At 35.4% G+C, this 24,727-nt stretch overlaps 1 protein-coding gene across 5 annotated transcripts in view; it reads left to right on the plus strand.

The window, feature by feature from the left end:
• The window catches only part of ATRNL1 (attractin like 1), a 757,637-nt gene that overhangs the window by 40,914 nt on the left and 691,996 nt on the right, over window positions 1-24,727 (plus strand). For all 5 annotated transcript variants that reach the window (XM_042960329.1, XM_042960330.1, XM_042960331.1 and 2 more), the window contains exons 6-7: window positions 16,560-16,734; window positions 21,081-21,168. In XM_042960329.1, coding sequence (XP_042816263.1) covers window positions 16,560-16,734; window positions 21,081-21,168 — 263 coding nt within the window. The remainder of the gene's footprint in view (window positions 1-16,559; window positions 16,735-21,080; window positions 21,169-24,727) is intronic.

Genomic DNA, 24,727 nt, shown 5'->3' on the forward strand with positions numbered 1-24,727 from the left:
TTGAATTTGATTATTGTGACAGATACAGATTTCTCTCTGTCCTGTAATCATGGAGCATGTACTTTATTAAATGGCTCTTTTAATAATCTGTGATCTTTCTTGTCCTAAAAATTGTCTTGGTACACCATTTTTTAAAAATTTTAATCTTGAAAGTAAAATAATGTCCATTTCTGTGGAGAGAATGGTACGTCAGGAATATATTTAAATTAAGGCCTGAGAAATCTAGAATAAGAATAGCTGAGACACATAGGATTTGTCACAGTGACCTTCAACTGCTGTCAGTCTCCATCTCATTTCAGCAGTTTTGAAAGCAAAAGAGGAATGCATTTGTGCACTATTCTCTGTGAACATCTCTGTCCTTTTTTTATTCTTTACTTTTTTTTTATCAGTCCTTTAAAATACTTTGTTTTCTGGGAGTGTGTAATATCTGGTTCAAATGTTATCTTTTACTTTTCTGGCTTTTGTTGGCATTTCACATATTATTATTCTTGTCAGTAGTGCCTCAAGTCAAAAAACATCCCTGCCTCTTAACATATGTCTGTGAGCAAATGAAATGGGGTAGCACATACTGGGCATTTTCACTTTTAAAGCAAAGTTATAATATGAATAGTGTATGTGTGTATATACACATACACACATATGTTTTTATATGTGCCTTTTTTATAATTATAAAATGTTGTGCAGAAATCAGATACATTTTTATACCACTATCCTTAATAGTTAATGAATCAATCTCTGAACTGATGTGAATCTTTTGAGGGTAGAGTGCTTAGTGAAAGTGATACTGTGCTTTTTTTCTTTTTTTTCTAAATTTTTTAAATGTTTATTTTTGAGACAGAGACAGAACATGAGTGGGGGAGCAAAGAGAGTAGGAGACACAGAATCCAAAGCAGGCCCCAGGCTACAGCCTGTCAGCACAGAGCCCGACGCAGGTCTCGAACTCACAAACTATGAGATCATGACCTGAGCCGAAGTCGGACGCCCAACCAACCGCCCCGATATTGGCCTTTTTTCAAGACAGATGATGTGCAGATTGGTTCCTTTGAGTTTCAGACCTGATCCTTGATTCTGTATTTAAGGAAGCATAGCTGAAAGTATCTGCGATTAATACCAGAAACTGTTTGGGGAAAAGTATTGTTTCTATTTCAGATATATAGAAAGGGGAGGAATCGTTGAGGGGAAAATGAGAGAGAGAGAGAGATTTGTTTCTAGGACATCTGGGTAATGATCAAAGAATGTGAAATTTAAAAATGAGAGCTGAGGAGGCAATCCGTGAGATTCAAACTCTGGCAGTTTTTTTTGTAATTTGTAGTTGGAATTCTTTGGGTTAAAAATAACAGATTATCGCTACCCCCATTTTATCCTTTTATGTTGGTTAATTTTACTATTCGGTTCTGTGCTAGTATACAAAAAAAAAAAATGTTGGTTTAGAAACATTTTATAAAGAGGAAAAATGCAGAGGGAAAGCCCAGCGTATGTCAAGTCTTTGATTCCCTTCCTAACATTTCTTTAGTGCTTATCCCACTTGGTCTTCATGGCTCCTTATTTTCTAACTTAGTTTTTTATGTGCACCTCCTAAGACTTTTCTGCTGAGCTGTCACCATACTTTTCCTTCCCTTAACTTTCTCTTCTTTCTTTCTTAATCATCTACTATAATCTTTTTACTTTTTGAGGAATTTTTCCAAATAGAGTCTGTTTCTTTTTTTTAATTTTTTAATGTATTTATTTATTATTGAGAGACAGAGTGACACAGAGTGTGAGCAGGGGAGGGGTAGAGAGAGGGGGAGACACAGAATCTGAAGCAGGCTCCAGGCTCTGAGCTGTCAGCGCAGAGCCCGACACAGGGCTCGAACTCATGAACTGTGAGATCATGACCTGAGCTGAAGTTGGTCGCCTAACCAAATGAGCCACCCAGGTGCCCCTACACAGAGTCTGTTTTAACAGTAGATGGCGCTGTCAGTGTCAACTGTCCGCCACCCCTCCCCCCACCTGCCCCCTTTCCTGTAGAAGGCACTTCTAAAAACCAAAAGCTCAAATAATGAAGAATATAGAAAATGCTAGGTAGCATGTTGAAGAGCACACAAGTTTGTGGTATATTGCATAATTTTGTCATAATATATGGTTGTCAAAGGTGATATGTACATATTAGATAGATTACTTAAGGGGTAGGGGCCTCGAGGGCTCACCTGCTTTTGTGACGATTTTCACTTAATAAAATGTATGTTTAAGTCTTACTAAGTCACAGTAGAGGAAAAGGCAACTTTAAAAAGCAGTTTTCTTTTAAGATGGTTTCTAAACATTGGGACAGATGAGGAATTTTTAAAAGACATCAAAATCACGATACAACAAATTGAGTGTATGTTCATATGTAGAGAATGCAGTAGAACGTTAATTTTCAAGGCAGTCTCCAAGGTGTGGTGTTCCTGAGCCCCCCCACTCCCCCCAGTCCATCAACTCCCTCATTAGAGTGGCTCCAGGTTTCTCTCTTTTCCATAAATTAAACAAAATCTGGATCACTGGAAGTCTTTGATTATAAGCAGAAACAGTTCTGGCTTACTCCAGCAGAAAAGGCAGTTACTGGAAAGTTATGGCAGAGACCATGTTTCCCAGAATTCATTCTTCCATTCTTTTTAGTAATGGAATTCACCAAGTTTTTAGCTCAGCCCATGGTCTTCCAGCTACGTACCACATTTCTCAGCCTTCCTTGCAGCTAGTATGGCTGTTGTACTAAGTTCAGGTCAGTAGGACAGAAGTGGAAGTGCTGTGTGGAACTTTTAGATTATTGAGGTCTTTTCAAACGGTGGTAGGTGGCAATGAGTTTAGTAACCGGTATTACTCGCCCATTTGCCTCTGGAGTATTTCGTGAGGGAGAAATTAACTTTCAGCTTATTTTATTTTATTGTTTTAATTTCTTTTATTGTTTATTTTTGAGAGACAGAGAGACAGACAGACAGACAGAGCGTGAGCAGGGGAGGGTCACAGAGAAAGGGAGATACAGAATCTGAAGCAGACTCCAGGCTCTGAGCTGTCAGCACAGAGCCCGATGCAGGGCCTGAACCCACAAACCGTGAGATCATGACCTGAACCGAAGGTGGATGCTTAACTGAATGAGTCACCCAGGTGCCCATAACTTTCAGCTTATTTAAGCAACTTATTTTTGGTTTTCCTATTTTGTGCCCTAACTAATACAGATGGATACTGAATAGGTCTGAAAAAAGATGAAAGGCTAGAAAAACCTTGGTTGGAAAGAGGTAGGTACAGCAGAAGGCTAGGTGGGTAGGTTCACAGCTACCTGAAAGTTGAAGCCGCAGGAAAGTTTAAGATATTCCTGTCGCTCCACGGGACCCTGGGATCCCACCACTGGCATATACTTACTGTGGACACTGCATGCTTCAGGCATGGATAGAAAGAATTCTAAATTGTTCTCACATCTTTGTATCACTTGTGAAGATTTCAAGTCCTGTTTATTAACATCTGTTTGGCTAATGCTGGGTCTTACTCATACCTTGGCTACCTGGAGATACATAAATAGAGAATTTAACTTTTCTGATTTGTGTAGTGTGAAGGGATCCTGTGTCTGAACAAAATTCACACAATGAAAGATTTCCCCAAACAGGAAGGGGGGGTTGAAATGATTGGAGTCTCTCAAACAAATAAAAAGTCCAAGTAAAATGTTTTTAAGTGTAGATTGTTGCCATAAGTGACAAGGAATGTGCTGAGTTGTTCTCTTATGTCTGTTCAGAGAAGCTTTGCAACGTGGAATAGATGGTGGGAGTAGACAGGTTAAAAAGATAAACCCGCAGGCTTTACCGTCTTTTTTTCCTAATACACTACGCAAGACATTTTCCCCCCTGTTTTATAGAGATGAAAAATAGGTCACCATCTTTGTATATAAGACCATTACTTAACCATTTAAAAGTTGTTCCCAGGGTGCCTGGGTGGCTCAGTCGGTTGAGTGTTCAGCTTCGGCTCAGGTCATGATCTCATGGTTTGTGAGTTTGAGCCCCACATTGGGCTCTCTGCTGTCAGTAGGAGCCCGCTTCAGATCCTCTGTCCCCACCCTGCACTCTGTGTCCCTCCCTCTCCCCTGCACCCCTGCACACTCTCTCTGAAAAATAAGCATTAAAAAAAACCAACTGGGGTGCTTGGATGGCTCAGTTGGTTAAGCGTCTGACTTCAGCTCAGGTCATGATCTTGTGGTTTGTGGGTTCGAGCCCTGTGTCAGGTTCTGTGCTGACAGCTCAGAACCTGGAGCCTGCTTCAGATTCTGTGCCTCCCTCTCTCTCTGCTTCTCCCCAGCTCATGCTCTGTCTCTGTTGCCTCTCAAAAATAAATATTTTTTTTTAACGTTTATTTATTTTTGAGACAGAGAGAGACAGAGCATGAACGGGGGAGGGTCAGAGAGAGGGAGACGCAGAATCTGAAACAGGCTCCAGGCTCTGAGCTGTCAGCACAGAGCCCCACGCGGGGCTCGAACTCACGGACTGCGATATCATGACCTGAGCCGAAGTCGGCTGCTTAATCGACTGAGCCACCCAGGCGCCCCTCAAAAATAAATAAACGTAAAAAAAAAATTAAAAAAAATTGTTCCTGTGATGTTCCTTTCCTATTCCACAATGTCCTCCTTAATCCTATTGTTCCAGCCTTTTAAATGTTTTTTAGGATATTCTTTATGTTTTCAATATTCTTTTTCAGTTCAGTTCAGACATAGTTCTAATGTAAGGATTGGAGTTTGTTGTTTTAAGCCTTTAAATTTTTGATTAAAAGATAATATCTAAATATATAAATCATGTAATTTGATAGTTTTTTATAATGCCTCTGATTCTTTATTTAAAGTCATACTCTATTTGGACTTCTTTCAGTTTCTTTCATGCTTCTTTGTCCCTTAGTATTTCAAGGCCTTTCTTATTTTAGAACTTCATGCTAGGACACCTCACCCCATTAACCTTCTAAGACCAGGTCAGATACTCCTGTTATATGTTTTCATAGAACTCTACCTTTTTAATTTATAGCATTTATCTCATTTATGTTTGTGTGATGTTTTGATTTTCTTTCCTATTGGAGTGTAAGCTCCATGAAGTGAAAAATGATTATGTTTAGATCACCTTTGCGTGTCCCCCAGTACATATTATAGAGCTTGACATGTAGTAGGCATTCAAGGTTTTTGTTGTTGGCTGAATGAATGAATTAGAAATGTATTAGTTTGTTAGTTTAATGATATGTGGACATTCAAGTATGAATGTTTTAGAAGACTAGTAATACAATAAGTTATGTAATTTACTTGATTTATAAAAAGTAATTTTAAATATTAACAACAACTGAATTTGAGCATGTGGTTCTTGGATTCTATTTACTGCAATCCTTTGGCTTTAGATTTTAGCATTTGCCAGTGGGTGGCGGTATTGACTACCAGAACATACACTTAAACTACATGGCTTTGTTCAACTTGTAAAAATTTGATAATTTTGTTTTAGAAAAATATAAAATATTTTAAACTCATGAACATTTTATTGTGGAGTTTTTTTTTTCTGGGTTAGTCATGTAACATACTAGGATATGCTCAGTTACTTTAGGATAGTATATGAGTAATATGAAAGTATAGGTGCACCTTGAAGAAATTCACAGCATAGCTTACATTTGCCTTTAAATTTAATAATAATAAACAAGATCTCTCTACTTTATTTAACTTTAGTGATAGTGTACTAGATTAAATTCTTTTAGTTCATTCTTCCCACTTGCAAAATCAACAGATTCTATTTTTTGCAAGTCAATAAAAGCAAAGGTAGCACTGAGAATATATATATAACAAGATTTATTAACTAATTCATTTATGTAACAAAATTTTTTTGAGCTTCTAAGTGCTAGGCACTATTCTATGTCTTAAGGATACGTCGTGGAACAAAGAAGACAAGGATCCTTGTGGAGCTGACATTTCAAGCTAGGAGAGACAGATCACAGAGTGATCCAGAGTGGCTGCACCAGCTTGCATTCCCACCAACAATGCAAAAGAGATCCTCTTTCTCCGCATCCTCGCCAACATCTGTTGTTGCCTGAGTTGTTAATGTTAGCCATTCTGACAGGTGTAAGGTGGTATCTCATTGTGGTTTTGATTTGTATTCCCCTGATGATGAGTGATGTTGAGCATTTTTTCATGTGTCGGTTGGCCATCTGGATGTCTTCTTCGGAGAAGTGTCTATTCATGTCTTTTGCCCATTTCTTCACTGGATTATTTGTTTTTTTCAGTGTTGAGTTTGATAAGTTCTTTATAGATTTTGGATACTAACCCTTTATCTGATATGTTGTTTGCAAATATCTTCTCCCATTCTGTCGGTTGCCTTTTAGTTTTGCTGATTGTTTCCTTTGCTGTGCAGAAGCTTTTTATTTTGATGAGGTCCCAGTTGAGTAAGAAGTTGCTGCAGGCAAGATCAAAGAGGTTTTTGCCTGCCTGCTTTCTCCTCGAGGATTTTGATGGCTCTTGTCTTACATTTAGGTCTTTCATCCATTTTGAGTTTATTTTTGTGTGTGGTGTAAGAAAGTGGTCCAGGTTCATTCTTCTGCATGTTGCTGTCCAGTTTTCCCAGTACCACCTTCTGAAGAGACTGTCTTTATTCCATTGGATATTCTTTCCTGCTTTGTCAAAGATTAATTGGGCATATGTTTATGGGTCCATTTCTAGGTTCTCTATTCTGTTCCATTGATCTAAGTGTCTGTTCTTGTGCCAGTACCATATTGTCTTGATGATTACAGCTTTGTAGTATAGCTTGAAGTCCGGGATTGTGATGCCTCCAGCTTTGGTTTTCTTTTTCAAGATTGCTCTGGCTGTTCGGGGTCTTTTCTGGTTCCATACAAATTTTAGGATTATTTGTTCTAGCTCTGTGAAGAATGTTGGTGTTATTTTGATAGGGGTCTCATTGAATATGTAGATTGCTTTGGGTAGTATCGACATTTTAACAATATTTGTTCTTCCTATCCAAGAGCATGGAATCTTTTTCCATTTTTTTGTGTCTTCTTCAATTTCTTTCATAAGCTTTCTATAGTTTTCAGCATGTAGATTTTTCACCTCTTTGGTTAGATTCATTCCTAGGTATTTTGTGGTTTTTGGTGCAACTGTAAATGGGATTGATTCCTTGATTTCTCTTTTTGACGCTTCATTGTTGGTGTATAGGAATGCAACTGATTTCTGTGCGTTGATTTTATATCCTGCAACTTTGCTGAATTCACGAATCAGTTCTAGCAGTTTTTTGGTGAATCTTTTGGGTTTTCCATATAGAGTATCATGTCATCTGCAAAGAGTGAAAGTTTGACCTCCTCCTGGCCGATTTGGATGCCTTTTACTTTTTTGTGTTGTCTGATTGCAGAGGCTAAGACTTCCAATACTGTGTAGAATAACAGTGGCGAGAGTGGATATCCCTGTCTTGTTCCTGACCTTAGGGGGAAAGCTTTCAGTTTTTCCCCATTGAGGATGATATTAGCGTTGGGTTGTTCATACATGGCTTTTATGATCTCAAGGTATGCTCCTTCTATCCCTACTTTCTTGAGGGTTTTTATCAAGAAAGGGTGCTGTATTTTGTCAGATGCTTTCTCTGCATCTGTTGAGACGATGCGATCCTATCGTTCTTGTCCTTTCTTTTATTGATGTGTTCAGTCACATTAATTGTTTTGCGGATATTGAACCAGCCCTGCCTCCCAGGTATAAATCCCACTTGGTCGTGGTGAATAATTTTTTTAATGTATTGTTGGATCCGGTTGGCTAATATCTTGTTGAGGATTTTTGCATCCATGTTCATCAGGGAAATTGGTCTGTAGTTCTTTTTAGTGGGGTCTCTGGTTTTGGAATGGGAATTACAATTTAAAGTAGAGTGGTCAGGTTAGGCTTTACTGAGAAGGTCACATTTGAGCAAAGACTTGATTAAAATGAGGGAATTAGCTACATAGATATTTAGAAGAACATTCCAGTCAGAGGGAGTAGTCAGTACAAAGGCACTAAGTTTCTAACTTAACACGCTCATTGGGTTTGAGGACCAGCAAAAAGGCCGGTGTGCCTGGAATTGAATTACTGAGGGAGAGATCAGTCAGATATGAGCTTAGAGAAATTACAGAACAAAGGGAGGTGACTTGGGGATATGGGGCTCAGGGGTTGTTGGAGTGATGGAGATATGTGAAGAATGGAGCCAGATCAGCTATGTCTTAGTGTTGAGAGGCATTGTAAGGATTTTGACTTTTACCTTAAGTGAAATGGGGAGCCAGCCACTGAAGAATTTTGAGCAGAAGATTGATATAACTTGACTTCTAATTGAGAATAGACTGGAAGCAGAGTACCAGTTAATAGGTTACTATTATAATATAGATGAGAGGTGATGGTACTGGGGGCAGGCAGTGGAGGGGATAAGAATGGCATGAATACTGAATGTAATTTTAAAGCAGGGTTAATAAGATTTGCTGATGAATTGGATATGGGAGGGGGTAAAAGAATGAAAAGAGTCAGAGTGACTTTAAGATTTTTTTGACCGTAGAGTAAGGTGGAGTTGTCATCAACTGATATGAAGAAGATTTTAGGAGGAAAATTAGTTTGATTTCGTATGTGGAGTTTGAGGTGTCTTTTAGGCATCTATGGGAAGATGTTGAAGAGGCAGTTGGGGTTTGGGGAGGAGGTCTGTACTGTAGCTATAAATTTGGGGCTTAAAATAGTAAATTGGAAACTACTGATGATACTTAAAGCCATGAAATCAGATGAGATCACCAGGAAGATGAGTATGAAAGAGAATAGAACAGACTGAGCTATGAGTCACGACACAGTTCATGGGATATTCTGTGCTAAACATATAGGTTTCTGCCTTATAGAAGTTTACCTGATGTTGAAAAACTTACATCCACTTATGTTATTGTCTGTGACTTAGACAAGTAGAATAAACAAGTCCTGTTTTCAATGCTAGCTAATTCTGTATTAGTCATTTTCAACTGCTCAGAACCAAAGTCTGTAAAACTTTGTTTTAGGCCTTCCACAACTCAAAATAATAAATAAGTTGGAAACTACTGTTCTTTGTTTTTTTAATTTTAATTTTTATTTATTTATTCATTTTTAAATATAACTTATTGTCAAGTTGGCTAATATACAGTGTATACAGTGTGCTCTTGGTTTTGGGGGTAGATTCCCGTGATTCATCGCTTACATACAACACCCCATGCTCATCCCAGTAAGTGCCCTCCTCAATGCACATCTCCCATTTTCCCCTCTCCCCCGCCCCACCCCTCACTGTTCTTTGTTAACAGGACGGTTCCTTTCTATATTATAATAGCATCATTGACCTAAATTGTGAGAACCAGATATTCTTGGAACCACAGTAATGTAATGATTACCACTCACACGATTAATTGTCCTACAAAATTAAAATATTGTCAGAACAGCTTGTAGACATTTAAAATGCCCTAAAATTCATGCCTGGCCTTTGGAGATTGGTTTTATGGGTCTAGAAAATGTTTAGAATACTTGGTGTACTGAAACAAAATCAGATTTTTCAGTGATGTTGGAAGATTGGACTCTTGCACTGTTATCTTGTTTTGCCTTTTGTTGGAGAAACTTCAGATTCAGTACACATACTAAGTCATAAAATTATTTCTGGAATGATTACAGTAAGTTACATACACCTCTCTTAAAATCTCCCTTCTCAGCATATTTTCCCTTTTCTATTAGCAATCCAGTTTCTTTTTGAGAAATTGACTTTCATTTAGTGAGAGTAGTCTTCATGGGATGATAAATCCAGATACCTGCCTATTCTAAACTTGATTTTTTAGCTTCATTTTGAAATTTTCTGAATTTCTCCAGTAATTCCCATTTTCCTTAAGCTAGCCAACACTAGTTTCTTTGGCTTATAACTAAAGAAATCTAGTTGATATACTACACTAGACATACTTTTAAAGGGCATTATATATGTTTGTATACAATATTTCTATTATTAGCTTTATTTAAAATGCCAAAAGTGGTATTTGCAGTATAGTTATTGATAGAAATTTGGCTTAATCTGCATTTGATATAGTTCAAAGTTAGCAGCATTTATTTAATGTTTTAAATTGAGAACTGAAAAAAGAAAAGAAATATAATTTGGCCCTTTAAATATGTATCGCCTTAATGGTAAAATGTTTTTTTCATGATGGCTTAGATTAAATATGAGTTAAAAGTATGAGCTAAAAGTATATCAAGAAGAAGCCCAAAATTCTAGAGCAAGACTACTTTTTCCCCTGAAAATCCCTTACTTTATGACTTTTTCGTTTCCTTTCTGGACTTAAATGATATAGAGAATCTCTACTCAAAGTAATTCTTGTTTTTAGAAATCAAAGACTGCTATTAAGTTATTAATCAGTAAGGAACAACTCATCTCCCTCCTTACCGGGGGAGGTAAATTTTACTGTTATGTTTTTCTCTCTGAATCTTTGTACATAATAATTACAGGTTTTCTAGTAATGTCAAAAATAGTATATAATTCTGTTCATAAATTTGGGTGATCTTTGGGGAGTTGCTGTTTCATGCACCTGAAGACTTTAAAATTTTATCTTTCTTTGTGGAAACAAAGTTATTTTATAAAATTCATTTGTGTAAAACAAATATATATTTTTTGTATTGGTTTCCAGTATAAAATCAGAGATAGATTCCTTTAGAAAAAGTTTTCCAGTGCAAAATAATTCAAATACTTTGGAAAGGAAGAAAGAATATAATTTGGTAGTATGGAATACTTTGGAAAAACTTTAAAAACCTTGTAGTTCTTTATTCTAGGTTTTGTTTTTGTAATTATTTCTCTGTTTGATTTACTTGGGATTATAGGGACTTTTTACTTGTAATTTTCCTTTTTTTGACACATATATTTATAGTATCTAACAACACTAGGCTTCATTAACTTGATTTGCCTGAATTATACTTAGTTTTCTTAATAGAATGAGGGGATTGACTTAATAAGAATAGGATTGCTATTGGGATGCTTCTAGTGTACTATTGAATGTCAAGTATAATCTCTCTTTATCTTCTCAGAAACCCAGGCTCTTTCAGGTATAGTCTCCCTGGTTAAACTGAAGCTTGAAGAAGTTAAGTAACTTGTCCAGGGTTTCATACCTAATAAGTTGGAAAGCTAAGTTTTACTTCATAGCTCATGCTTTTTTTTAATTTTTAATATTTTCAGTTTATTTTGAGAGAGAAAGCAGGGGAGTGGCAAAGAGAAAGGGAGTGGGAGAGAATCCCATACAGGCACTGACAATGTGGAGCTTGATATGAGGCTTGAACCCATGAATTGCGAGATGATGACCTAAGCCGAAACCGAGGGTTGGATGCTTAACCCACTGAGCCACCCAGGTGCCCCATAGCTCATGCTTTTAATCTTTTTTTTTTAGCTCTTAGGTTATTTTCATTCATTCATTCAGTAAGTGTATACTGAGGCCAGTCATATAGGGGTTGTAGGCCATGTTAGGGACTTTTTATTTTATTTGAAGTATGATGGGAAACCATTGAAGGATTTTGAGTAGGAAAATGATAGAAGTGGATTTATATTTTAATCATTCTGGTTGTGCTGTGGAGAGTTGAATGTGTAGGAAGGGAACCAGAATGGAAATAAGGAGACCGATTTGGAGACTGCTGTTCCAAATAGTCCAGGTGAGTACACGGGGGCTCGGACTAGGGCGGTAGTTGTAAATGAAGGAATTGGTAGTTGGTCTGTAGGCGGAGTGACAGAATTTAAAGACATTTGTAACGGGTAAGGTGTACAGACACTTTGTCACCAGCCAGTCAAAATGGTATTGCTTTTGGGTCTGAAGCAAGATCCTGGATGAGCCATGCTGAGCCAAGCATCATTCCTTTAGTTGTTAAGTAGAGAAGTGTTGATCATCTCAGCACAGGGACTAGGGGAACGCGAAGGGAAGGCTGGGTACTTGAGGCAGCATCTACTTAGATTGAAACATCTCCATATTATACTAATTGGAAAGGCTGTACACCTGCACACCTGGTGAAGTAAGTCCAGGATTTGTCGATGGATGGATATGGAGTGTGGGGGGAAGAGAGAACTCAAGAATAGCTCCATGGTGTTTGCCCCGAGCAGGGCCGTAAGTGGGAGTGCCGTTTACTAAGATGGTAAAACACTGGTGAAGGAGCCGATTTGAGAGGGAAGAATGAATTGTGGACATGTTAAATTTGAGATGATTATTAGACATCCAAGTGAAGATGTCATGGAGGGAGTTTGCCTTAGAGTCTGGGATTCAAGAGGAAATTGTGGGGCTGGAGATACACATTTGGGAGAGATCAGAGATAGGGATTCTACCCCCTATGATGACAGAATAGCCTTTCCCCCTCAAAAATCTCTCAGCAGCCTGCTACTGATGCCTAAAGTTACAGCATTAGAAATTCATTTATGCTCTATGGATTATTAAATGACATATAACCTGGAGGAGTGGTAGCATATTAAATCTTTATAAAATCCCTACTGTAATGTGAATTAGTTTATTACTTTCTTTTCAAGACAGCTGAGATGTGTTTACCTCGAGGAGATTCCCATATTGATAGAGACGGGTTAGGCAGGGAGAGTTGATGCAGTGAGGTTGCATAAGGGATCACGTTGGGAAGTGGTAGATAGAGAATTTTTTATGGATATATTTTTATAAAAAAGGGAGTCTTGGAAGGCCTTAAATTGTAAATATCACCATTAGATTTTTAATGGATGCTGAAGCCGTTTGTGTGTATAAAGTTGTTATTTGTGTTTCTTCATAGTTATTTGTGTTTTAAATTAGTATTCATTTTATAAATTTACATTTTAAATCATTTTACTATCGAATGCAGAAAGCTACAAATTAAGACATCTAACTTCCTTAAACTTTTAAGCCATATTCATAAATCTCATTCTATTTATAAGCTTACTAATTTAGATCAAAATAATCAATAGAATTTGGCTATGGGCCATTACTTCCAATAATTGCTAGAAGTTACATAAGATATGGTAGTAACAAAGATAGGAAGAATTTTGACTGCTATTTTGTGTAGAAAATCAGATATTTTAGATAACTGAGTAAAATTAAAAACTCTTTTCTATAATAAATAAATAAATAAATAAATAAAGTTATTGGTATTAGTTTCATGTACGAGCTGTAACAAATTACCATAAACCTCATGTCTTAAAATAATGCACACTTACTAATCTCTTGCCGTTCTGAGGTAAGAAGCCTGGAATCAGTTTCACTGGGCTAAAGTCTCTGCGTTGACAGGGTCACATGCCTCCTAGAGGCTCTAGGAAAAAGTCTGTTTCCTTGACTTTTCCAGCTCCCTTCCTCCATCTTCAGAGCTTGCAGCACAGCATCTGGCTTCAGTGGTCACATTGTTTTCTTCTTCTGTATTCAGAGCTTCTGTCTTGTAAGGACACTTGTGATTATATTTAGAGCCTGCTTAGATAATCCAGGACAAACTGCCTAGCTCAAGATTCCTAATTTAATCATATCTTCCAAGTCCCTTTTGCCAGATAAGGGAACATTCACAGGTTCCAGTGATTAGGACCTCGATATCTTTAGGGGCCATTAGTCAGCCTGCCACAAACCTGCTCTGAAATATTTTGCTTTAGTGCAGTTTTCATAAACATATGATTGCTTTAAATGTATTCCTGACTCTCTTAAGAATTTTACCTGCTGTTATTCTTTATCAGAACCTTTGCCAAGTAATACCTGGGTATTGTTTGCTGCTCCCAACTCTGTGCCTTTAGGTGGTAGAGACTGTTTTTAAGTTTTTATTTAGAAAGAATTTTGTGCTCGCTTCGGCAGCACATATACTAGAGAGAATTTCAAATTTATGGAAAAGTTGCAAGAATAAGAATAATACAAAAAAGTGTCCAAGTGCCCTTTTCCCAAATTCATCTATTGTTAACATTTTACCCTATTTGCTTTATTATTTCTGACTTACGTGATTTTTAAAAAATTATGTTTCCTTTTTGAGAAAACAAGATATAAAAATTCGTACCGGTGGATACATTATTGATATATAATGTCCATATGATCTCATTAGAGACTGGCAACCTTTTCTGCAGTTTTTAGCTTTGCAGGCCACGTGATCTGTGTTGTAAGTACTCAACTTTACTAGTGCAAAAGCCGTCATAGATGACACTTAAATGGATGAGCATGCTATGTTCTTTTTTTTTTTTTTTTTCTAAGTTCATTTATTTTTTTGAGAGAGAGAGTGGGTCGGGGAGGGACAGAGAGAGAAGGAGAGAGAATCTCAAACAGGCTGTGTGCTGTCAGTGCGGAGCCTGATGCCGGGCTTATACACACGGACCCGGACGGTGTGAGAACATGACCTCAGCCGCTCTCAAGAGTCGGTCGCCCAACCAGCTGAGCCATGCAGGAGCCCTGAGCATGATATGTTCTAATAAAACTTTATTTGCAAAAACAGTATGGGGCTGGATTTTGCTCACAGGTTGTTGTTTGCCAACCTGAATTAAATGAATTCTAAGTGATTTAGAATTGGACTTAAAAAATGTTTTTGACGGCAGTGTGTTCCTTAAATTTCTTGAATTACCAAGGAATAGTTCATGGTCTTTGCACTCAGAAATAGTAACGTTTTCTGTATCTCATTAAAAGATTATGTCATTATCAAAGAGATAATCTAGACTGCTACTTAGTTTGTACCTGAAAAATACACTCCTAGCACGTGAGCATTGAAAAGTACTTTGAAGATGAGGGGTGCTGGAGTGGCTCAGTTGGTTAAGCTTCTAATTCTTGGTTTGGGCTCAGGTCATGATTTCACAGTTCATGAGTTTGAGCCCTGCATGGGGCTCTGCACTGACAGTGTGGAGCCTGCTTGGGATTCTTTCTCTTTCCCTCTCTCTGTTTCTGCCCCTCTCACGTGTTCTCTCTTTCCCAAAATAAATAAATAAAAACAAAAACCAAAATCTTAAAAAATGAAAAGGGCTTTGAAGATGAATAAATGAATGCATGGGGTGAGTGCACAAATAGGAAACTGTATAGGCTAATGTTTCTCAAATTAGGTTCTGTTTGGAAGTTTAAAAAATTTGTGGTTCAAGATAACCTAAAACTTTTTGGTATTAACAAATTTAAGGCAAGAGATTGATCTCATAATTGAGTAAAAATGTCACTTGATTGCAGTGTCAGCATTCCTGTGGACTACTGATTGGGACGAAGTAGTATCACTTATTATAGGCTAAAAAGAATATCGCTGAAGGGTTTTGATGCTTTTGCGACCATGATAAAATGCCATATTGTATGAACTTAAGATTTATAAAAGGTAAAGGAAAAAAAGTGATGGGAGAATTATGTCAAAATAATACAGGTATGCTAAAGTTATGTTAAAAAGGTACTGTAATAGGGGCGCCTGGGTGGCTCTGTCAGTTGAGTGTCTGACTTCAGCTCAGGTCATGATCTCATGGTTCATGAGTTTGAACCCCATGTCGTGCTCTCTGCTGTCAGTACAGTCTGTTTCGGAGGACCCTCTGTCTCCCATCTCTCTGTATCTCCCCCGCTTGTGCTCTTAAAAATAAATAAACATTTTTTTAAAAAGGTGCTATAATTATATCATTTTCAACTTGGGACCGATGATTTACTTTGAGCAAAACAATGTCACCCATCTTATTAGGTAGACATAAATTTTATTGGTTTTATAAATTTTTTTGTATATAATTTATAAATTTTTGTTGGTTTTATATTTACAAAAGAACTTCAAATAGAGTTTATATCTACTTTTGTTTGAGTGTATTTTAGTTTCATTAGAATTAAAATGATTTATGAACTCCTCTAAGTTTGGTGAAAATATATTTCCTTTAGGAGCATTCCTTCCATTACTTAAGTTTGGGAAACCTGATCTAGGCTAGTCTACATTTTACAGATGAGGAAATTAAGACTCATGAGTAATATCATGAATATGGATAGGTAAAGGCAGTATTTTCAACTTAAAGTATTTAATTTACCCTGCACTTATTAATAGTTTTTATTTTACTATGCATAATATTTTTTTCTGTTTGAGGATATTAAGTCTCCCTGATACAAATTTTGGTTGTTCTTAATAAAAATACAAAGAAAATATAATTTTTATTTTTATATTTGTTTAATGGTTTACACATTATAAATGCTTTCATTTCTACAGTCTTTTAAAAAATTAGATATTTGTAATAACCTTTAGGGAATAGACTGTTATTTCTGTTTCATCTTTATAGATGAAGGATTGATGACAGGAGAGGTAAACAGACCTGTCCAAGGTCACACTTGCAGTCAGTTACCAAACTGGGATTTGAGTACATTGTTTTGCAGTCTAATATTCTAGCAAAAATAAAGTAAATATGAGATTTTATAGTATTTAAATGATTCTTTCAGGCTATGGTATGTATGTCTGGTATGTGAATTTTTTTCACCTGTAGGCATTACATTTGCTCTTAGAATTTTTCCTGTAACTTATATTTCAGACCATTTGTCATGCATATTATATTCATCAGTATCATGAGCATTGATTTCTTAAATTCTCTTAATCCATATATTCTGTTTCTATAATCTAAGATCTTTGTTTAATGCATTGTGTTTGATTTTTTTTTTAATAGGTCCTGATTGTTCTTTGAATGTTCCTTCTACTGAATCTTACTGGATTCTACCAAATGTTAAACCCTTCAGTCCTTCTGTAGGTCGGGCTTCCCATAAAGCAGTTTTATATGGGAAATTTATGTGGGTGATTGGTGGATATACTTTTAACTACAGTTCTTTTCAAATGGTCCTGAAGTAAGTTTTTTTTTTTTTTCAAATGTTCATAATCTGTTTTTTTTTTTAAGCCAGTTCTTTTTGGTAATAAGGCCTATCCTAAATATTTTATTGCTGTCCAAATTTATAAGTGGTCATATTAGTGCTAGTATCTGTTTGCTACATGGGACTGATTTGAGAATATATGAACTCAATATATCCATAGTTAATTATTTGCCATTGTGCATATAGTTAATTATTTGTATTGAAATTTCATTACCTCTCTAGAGAGTCCTTTTAACAAATTCTGAGTATGAAAATATTAACTTCAAATAAGTAGGGGACCATGCCTGTATTAGATATTATGAATCCTGTCACCTTTTATTTTTTGAGAATGAAGCGTAATTGCTTGTATAAAAATGCTTTCAGTTTGTTCTGTAAATTTTAATTTACCTGAAATTTTACTTTGCATTTACCTTAGAAGCTTTTGGGAAAAACAGTGCCAGTATTATAAAATATATCATTCATTTACTGTTGGCTCAATAGAGATTATCCTCTGCATGATTAGATGGTATGAGAGGAATCACATGATAGCAGGTTTATCTGATTTTTTTCAGCTGGTGATTATATTTTATTGACCATCTATTAATAGAATAAAAGAGGAAATAGAATAATTTGATTATCAATGTTTTCAAGGGTGATACTTGTAATAGTTATTACTGGTACAACTTGGGCATCAACCAGTCAATCAAACTGACCTTGGACAGTATAGCATAGTAGTGTGTACCCAGTTGGGTTGCCAGATTCAGCAGAGAAATATACAGGACACCTAGTTAAACTTGAATTTCAGATAAACAATGAATAATTTGTTATTATATGTAGGCCCTTTGCAATATGCAATATATATATAATTTTTAAAATATGTATTTTTGTTTTTGTCCCAAATATTGCATGAGTCATACTAAAAAATTGTTGGTTGCTTATCTGAAATTCAGATTTAACTGAGCATCCTATATTTTATCTGGCAGCCCTAGGCACTGAAAATATTAACCTTGTTAATTTGGGGGTTATAAAAAAGTCTGAGTTTAGGAGGACACTGCTTTAAAACTATGACTATGGTTGACTATGATTGAAATTAAAGTATAACATAAAGTAAATTCTGGAGAGAAAAGAAAGGAAGAGTTATAGGTAAATATTTAAGTGAAGAATTAGAATTATGTATCACAATATGTGAAGGATAAAATATTATAGAAATAATTGAAGGAGAGTTGGGGGGATTAAATGAGTTGTTAAGATATGCAAAGAACCTGAAGAAATAGTAAGATTTAAATGTGGAAACGAGGAGTAAATTAACTATGATTAATGAAAATAAAAAGCCTATGAAAATAAAGTAAAACTTTGAATTAAATTGTGATATTTGCAAAGGAGAGTTGTGAACACAGTATAATTGTCAAGGAAACATCGGAATCTTAAGAGTTTGTGTTCTGTACAAGTTTAATAGCATATTTAAAGTTAGGTGATGAATATTACTTGATACTCTCCTAAACTTACATATTTCCCATTTGAATCAGATAGTTTAACTTTTTATTTTGTCTGTAACCTGGCTCTTTTGCTTACAGTGTTTAGTTTTGTACTAAGCTGTGAGGTGTTAGATTAGAAGTGACCTTATCACTGTTTTCATAAGTTTGAGAATATTTTTATTATTCTGAATGTAGTTCAATTGTAGGTAAGGATTTTTCCCCACTTATAAAAAAGTAGGGGAGTAGGTAGGTAAGTTTTTGAAGTGATAATGTCAGTCGTAAGTCGATTTATCTCCTGTAGAATTTAATGAGATATAGATGTTACATTTTAAGATGAAATTGTTCAGTAATATAAAAGTTCTATATTAGTGTATTAAATTAGAATGTTTTATAGAATGTATATACATTGACATTTGTGAGAATTGACATGTATTTATGGGCATAGCAAACTTGTTAATATTTACTCTTTGCTTGATACTTGGGACAAATCAGTGGACGTAATAAATGTCCTTATCTTTATGGAGTTAGTGAGGAATGACAAGCAATTAGAAAAAATATATAATTACCATAATAGGTAAGTACACTGTAAGTAAATTATATGTATGCACATATATAGAGATAGCAAGATAAATAGGATAAGCAAATCACGAGTGCCTAAGAGGAGAGAGCTACAGTTATAAATGTAGTTGTCAAGGTAGGCATCACGGGAAAGGTGATAATTGAACAGACTTGAAGGAGGTTAGGCATTGTCAGTGCAGTTATCTGGAGGCAGGGAAAGAGCCAGACAAAAGCCTTAATGTGGGAGCTACTTAGTTCAAGCAGCAGCAAGGAGGCCCATTTGACTTTCACCGAGTGCATGAGACGGAAGCATGAAATTACAGGGATAATGGAGGGGGGGGGGAGAGATTATGTAGGGTATTGTAGATCTTTTGGGGAGTCATGGGAATGTATGAGCATGCTTTGACCTATATTTAAGAGTCACTGTGTCTAGTCATGAATATACTGGGATTGGGAGGAAGAGTAGGAACGGAGCTTGAGTTAGGATGAAATCATCAAGGGAATGAATTTTAGGTGGAGAAGAGGACCAAGAACTGAGCCTGAGGCACCATATCACTAGGAGATCAGGGGAAAAGAGGAGAAACCATCAGAGGAGACTGAAACGAGTGGCCAGTGAGGTAGGAAAACCAACGGTGTGATGTCTTTGAAGACAGTAGATGAAGAGGAAGGTTTGATTGGCAGTGTCAAATGCTAATGATTAACTGGGTCCAGGAAAATGGAAGACTGAGAAGTGGGCAGGGATTTGGCATGAGGAAGTTGATTTTAACAAAAACGGTTTTGCTGGAGCAGTGTTTTTAAAAGCTTGATTGGAGTTAGTTGAAGAGAGAGTAGAGAGAGGTGTAGGGAGGGACAAGGAAGAAATGGGGCAGTAAAGAAATGGAGTGATAGCCTGACAGGGTAGTCTTTCTCTTTTCTCTTTTCAAGAGAAAAAATTTTTTTATAAGTGGGGAAAAGTAACACCATGTTTTTATATTGATGGGAATTATCTAGTAAGACCAGAAAATGGTGATATAGGAAAGAGATGGGAGAACTACTAGAGTGTTGTGGGATCTAGTGCCCCAGAAACACAAATTTAGTTTGTTGATAGCAGGTACCAGCCGACTGCCAAGTAGGGGCCTAGGACCTAGATGCTAACAATGGTTTTTGCATTTGTAAGGAGTTATAGAAAAGAAATGAAGACGAATGTAGTGGGGTACACAAAGCCTAAAATATTTACCATCTGGCCCTTCATCTAAATAGTTTGCTGAGCCCTAATTTATGGTCACTTAGTGGAAAACAAGTGTGTTGGGTACAGATATGGTAGGTAGGTGGATGTAGGTATGAGTCTGTGGAAGATATGTTCTGATTGATTTCCTCATTCATGCCGTACACATGTGTTTTATAACTCCAAGGTAGGATATAAGTTAAACAATCCTGAAGACAATTTTTGGTTGACTTTTTTTTTTTTTTTTTTTTTTTTTTTGTGAAGGGAGCTCCCTTACCTTTTCTGATGAGTTGAAGGAAGACAGAGAAGAGGGGAAATAATAATTGACAGGGAGCTTCTTAAACATTGTTCTAGTCACTTCTTAGCTGGGTGCTTTGTTTTTTACGTTTTGGCAAATTGAGGAAATAGGAGTGTAAAGCATGATGATGACAACTGGAGTTCTGTTAGATAAGTATTTAAGATTCATAGTTTGGAACGTCTCTTTTCATATCTATATTTTTAGACCAGTAGCATAAATAATTAATTTTCTGTTTGTATCCTGTAATCCAATAAGTACCTTATTTTTAGAGAAGCTTCTATCTTATTAGATTCATTATATTTCAAAAAGTGATCTGTGAACAAGTTATTTTTGGCATAGAAATAATACTTCTTAATTAATTTATATAATGCTAAGCTTAGAGTGTGTAAAAGAATAAAAAGGAATAAAGCAAATGGCCATTGTATATATGGAGAGAATTTTCTTTTATTTTCAAAAGAAAAAGCTGGCTTTAAAAACAAATTAAAAATGCAGAATAGCTCACTTATTGTTTAGGCTAATCGGTTGAAACTGTTAAAGGTAACTGAACAAATTAATTCCAGTAATAAATAGCTTAGTCAAGTTAATGTATATTACACATTTAGGTGATTGAATTCTAATTTACCATATGTATATCTTGAATGAGTCTTTATTAAAAATTTCTAATATGGTACATGAAATTATAAGTTTATTAGTTATAATTGTTTTTGAATTTAATGAATACTTGAATATAAGTGAGAAAAACATATGCAAATTAAAAAACCAGAAATGAATCTTAGCTTATAAAATAATTTTCTTTTTTCACTTTTAGTTACAATTTAGAAAGTAGTATATGGAATGTAGGAAGTCTGTCAAGGGGTCCTCTCCAGAGATATGGACACTCTCTTGCTTTACATCAGGTAAGGATCCTGCTTTTTAAATTCTAGTCATTCCTTTTTTTTTGTTTTGTTTTTAGAGTTCACCTTAGAGAAAAAAACTACTAAATCTCACGTTTACTTCAAATACTTAATGAGAACAATAGATGGTGGATCACAGTAACTTGCAACGTCTCAAACTCATATAGTATTTTAGTAAAAAAATAGATTTTAGTACAATTCTTTATTAAACCTGAGAAGAAATGAAGGTTGAGTTTTTGTATGTTGCTTTATACCTAGTCATCATGTTAATCACTTTTTAAAAATTGTAGTAAAGTACACATAATATAAAATTTACCATTTTAACCATTTAAAAATGTTTCGGTGGTATTAAGTACGTTTAAATTGTTGTACAATCGTTATCACCATTATTTCCAGACCTTTTTTCATCTTGCAAAACTGATACTATAATACTCATTAAATAGTTACTCCCCATCTCCTTCTTCCCCAGCCCTTGGCAACCACTGTTCTATCTTTTGTCTTTGTGAATTTGACTATTCTAGGTACCTCATGTAAGTGGAATCATACAGTGTTTGTCTTTTGACTGGCTTATTTCACTTAGCATAATGTCCTCAAGGTTCATCCATGTAGTATTTGTTAGAATATCCTTCTTTTTTAAGCCTAAATAATATTCCATTGCATGGATATACCACATTTTGTTTATCCATTCATCCACCGATAGACCCTTACGTTGCTTTCACCTTTTTGCCTCTCGTGAACAGTGCTGCTGTGAACATGGATGTATAACTGTCTGTTTAAGTTCCTGCTTTAAATTCTTTTGGTAGATAGCCAGAAGAGGAGTTGCTGAACTATATTATAATTGTATTTTAAATTTTTTGAGGAAATTGCCATATTGTTTTCCATAGCAGCTTTACCACTTTACATTTTCACCAGCAGTGCACAGGATTCTATTTCCTCCACATCCTTGTCACACTTGTTATTTGTTTTGTTTTGTTTTTTTGATAGTAGTCATCAAAGTGTGAAGTGTTGCTGTAGGTGTTCTTTATATATCCTAGATATTAACTCCTTCCTCAGAGCAATGATTTGCAAATATTTTCTCCCATTCTGTGGGCAGTCTTTTCATTTTGTTGGTATGTTCTTTGATACACAAAAGTTTTTAATTTTAGCATAGTTCAATTAATTTAGCATAGTTCAGTTTCAATCTATTTCTTTTGTTCTCTGGGCTTTTGGTGTCATATCCAAGAAATCGTTGTCAAATCCAATGTCAGGAAGACTTTTCCCTATGTTATCTTTTAAGAGTTTCTAAAGTTTTAGTTTTTATATTTAGGTCTTTAATCGATTTTGAGTTGTTTGTAGCGTTAGGTAAGAGTTCACTTTCATTCTTTTGTATGTAAATATTCTGTTTTCCCAGCTCCATTTGTTAAAAAGACTGACTATCTTTTCCTCACTGAATGGTCTTGGCACCTACCTTTGTTGACAATCATTTCATCATATGTGCAAGGGTGTATTTTTGGCCTCTCTATTCTTTTGATTTGTGTCTGTGTTTTTGCCAATATTACATTATTTTAACTACTGTAGTTTTATAGTAAGTTTTGAAATGAGGAAGTATGAGACCTCCACGTTTGGTCTTGTTTTGCATGTTTGTTTTGCTTCTTCAGGGTCACTTAAGATTCCGTATGAATTTTTAGATTATTCTATTTCTCCAAAAATGTCATTGAGATTTTGATAGGGATTGCATTGTACTCAGTTATTTTATGTATTCGTGTAATTCATGAATTTAGTATGATTAAAATGATAGGCTACTTAACTGGTTTTTGTTTTGAACAAAAAAAGATTTATGTATTTTGTGGTGTGTGACTAGGACTTTCAAATGAGAACTGACCTATTTTCTGTGCTTAGTTAAGGAAATTTACAGAAGCAATGTAAAGAATAAATTGCTACTCTTTTTTTTTTTTTTTTTGCATGTGCATGTTTTAAAGATAAAATAAAAACTAAGTGTATATATGTGTGTAATATAAATGCTTTTTTCTTTTAATTTTGTTTTTTAATTTTAGTTTTTGATTTATTTCATATTTTCGGTAACAGCTTTTGAGATCTAATTGATATACCATACAGTTCGCTCATCTAAAGTATATAGTTGAATGGTTTTTAGTCTATTCAGAGTTACACAACAATCTTTTGCAGATATGCATAAAATTGCAAAATTGTATCTTCTGTTTTAGAACATTTTCATTACCTTACAAAGAAACTTGTAATCTTTAGCTATCACCCCAAAGCTCCTCATCTTCCCAGCTTTAAGCAATCATGAATTTACTTCCTGTCTCTATAAGTTTCTGTGTTCTGGACATTGCGTATAAATGAAATTGTATATTATATGGTTTATGACAAGCATGTTGTAGCACGTATCCATATTTCATTTTTATGGCTAAATAATATTCTGTTTTATGAGTATACTACATTTGGGTTTTTCATTTATCAATTGATGGGCATTTGGGTTGTTTTCACCTCGTGTGGCTGTTATGATAATGCTGCTGTGAATAGTCATGGATAAGTTTTTGTGTGGACATATGCTTGTATTTCTCTTGGGTATATACATAGGCTTGGGAATTGCTGGGCCAAATAATAACTCTCTATTTAATTTTTTGAGGAATTGCCAAACTGTTTTCCAACGTGGCTGTATCATTTTACGTTTCTACTAGCCATATATGAAGGTTCCAGTTATTCCACATCCTTGCTAACACTGGTTATTTGATACCATTTTGATCATGGCCATCCTCGTCATTGTGAAGTGGTGTCTCGTTTTGTTTTGATTTCTGTTTCTCTGTTGACTAATGATGTGGGTCATCTTTTCGTGTGCTTATTGCCTATTTGTGTGGTCTGTGGAGAAATGTATATTCAGGTCCTTTGCCCATTTTTAATTGCGTTATTTGTTTTTTTATTATTGAGAAGTGAGAGTTATTTATATATTCTAGGTGCAAGTTCCTTATCAGATACATCATTTGCAGATATTTTTCCTTTGTGAGCAGTGTCTTTTGAAACCTAAAAGTTTTTTAATTTTTATGAAATCCAATTTATTATTGTTTAACTTTGGTTGCTTGTGTTTTGTTGTTATATTTAAGAATCCATTTACCAAATCCAAGGTTATGAAGATTTACCTCATGTTTCTTTCAAGAGTTTTATGGTTTGGCGCTTACATTTATGTCTTTTTTTTTTTTTTTTTTTGATCCATTTTGAGTTAGGTTTTGTACATGGTATGCAGTAAGGGTTCAAGTTCGCTCTTTTTCATGTTGACTATTTCTCTTTATACCATTTGTTGAAGAGGCTATTCTTTCTCCCTGAATGGTATTGGCCCTCTTGCCAAGCATCACTTGACTTTAGATGTATGGATTTATTTCTGGACTCTCATTTCTATTGACTTATATGCCTGACTTTATGCCTGTAGCATACTGTCTTGATTACTTTTCCTTCATAGTAAGTTTTGAAATCAAAAAGTGTGAGTCCTCCAATTATATTCTTTAAAAAAGTTTTTTTTTTAAACGTTTATTCATTTTTTGAGAGACAGTGCAAGTAGGGGAGGAGTAGA

This window comes from Panthera tigris, chromosome D2 (genome assembly GCF_018350195.1).
Source record: "Panthera tigris isolate Pti1 chromosome D2, P.tigris_Pti1_mat1.1, whole genome shotgun sequence".
NCBI lineage: Eukaryota > Metazoa > Chordata > Mammalia > Carnivora > Felidae > Panthera > Panthera tigris.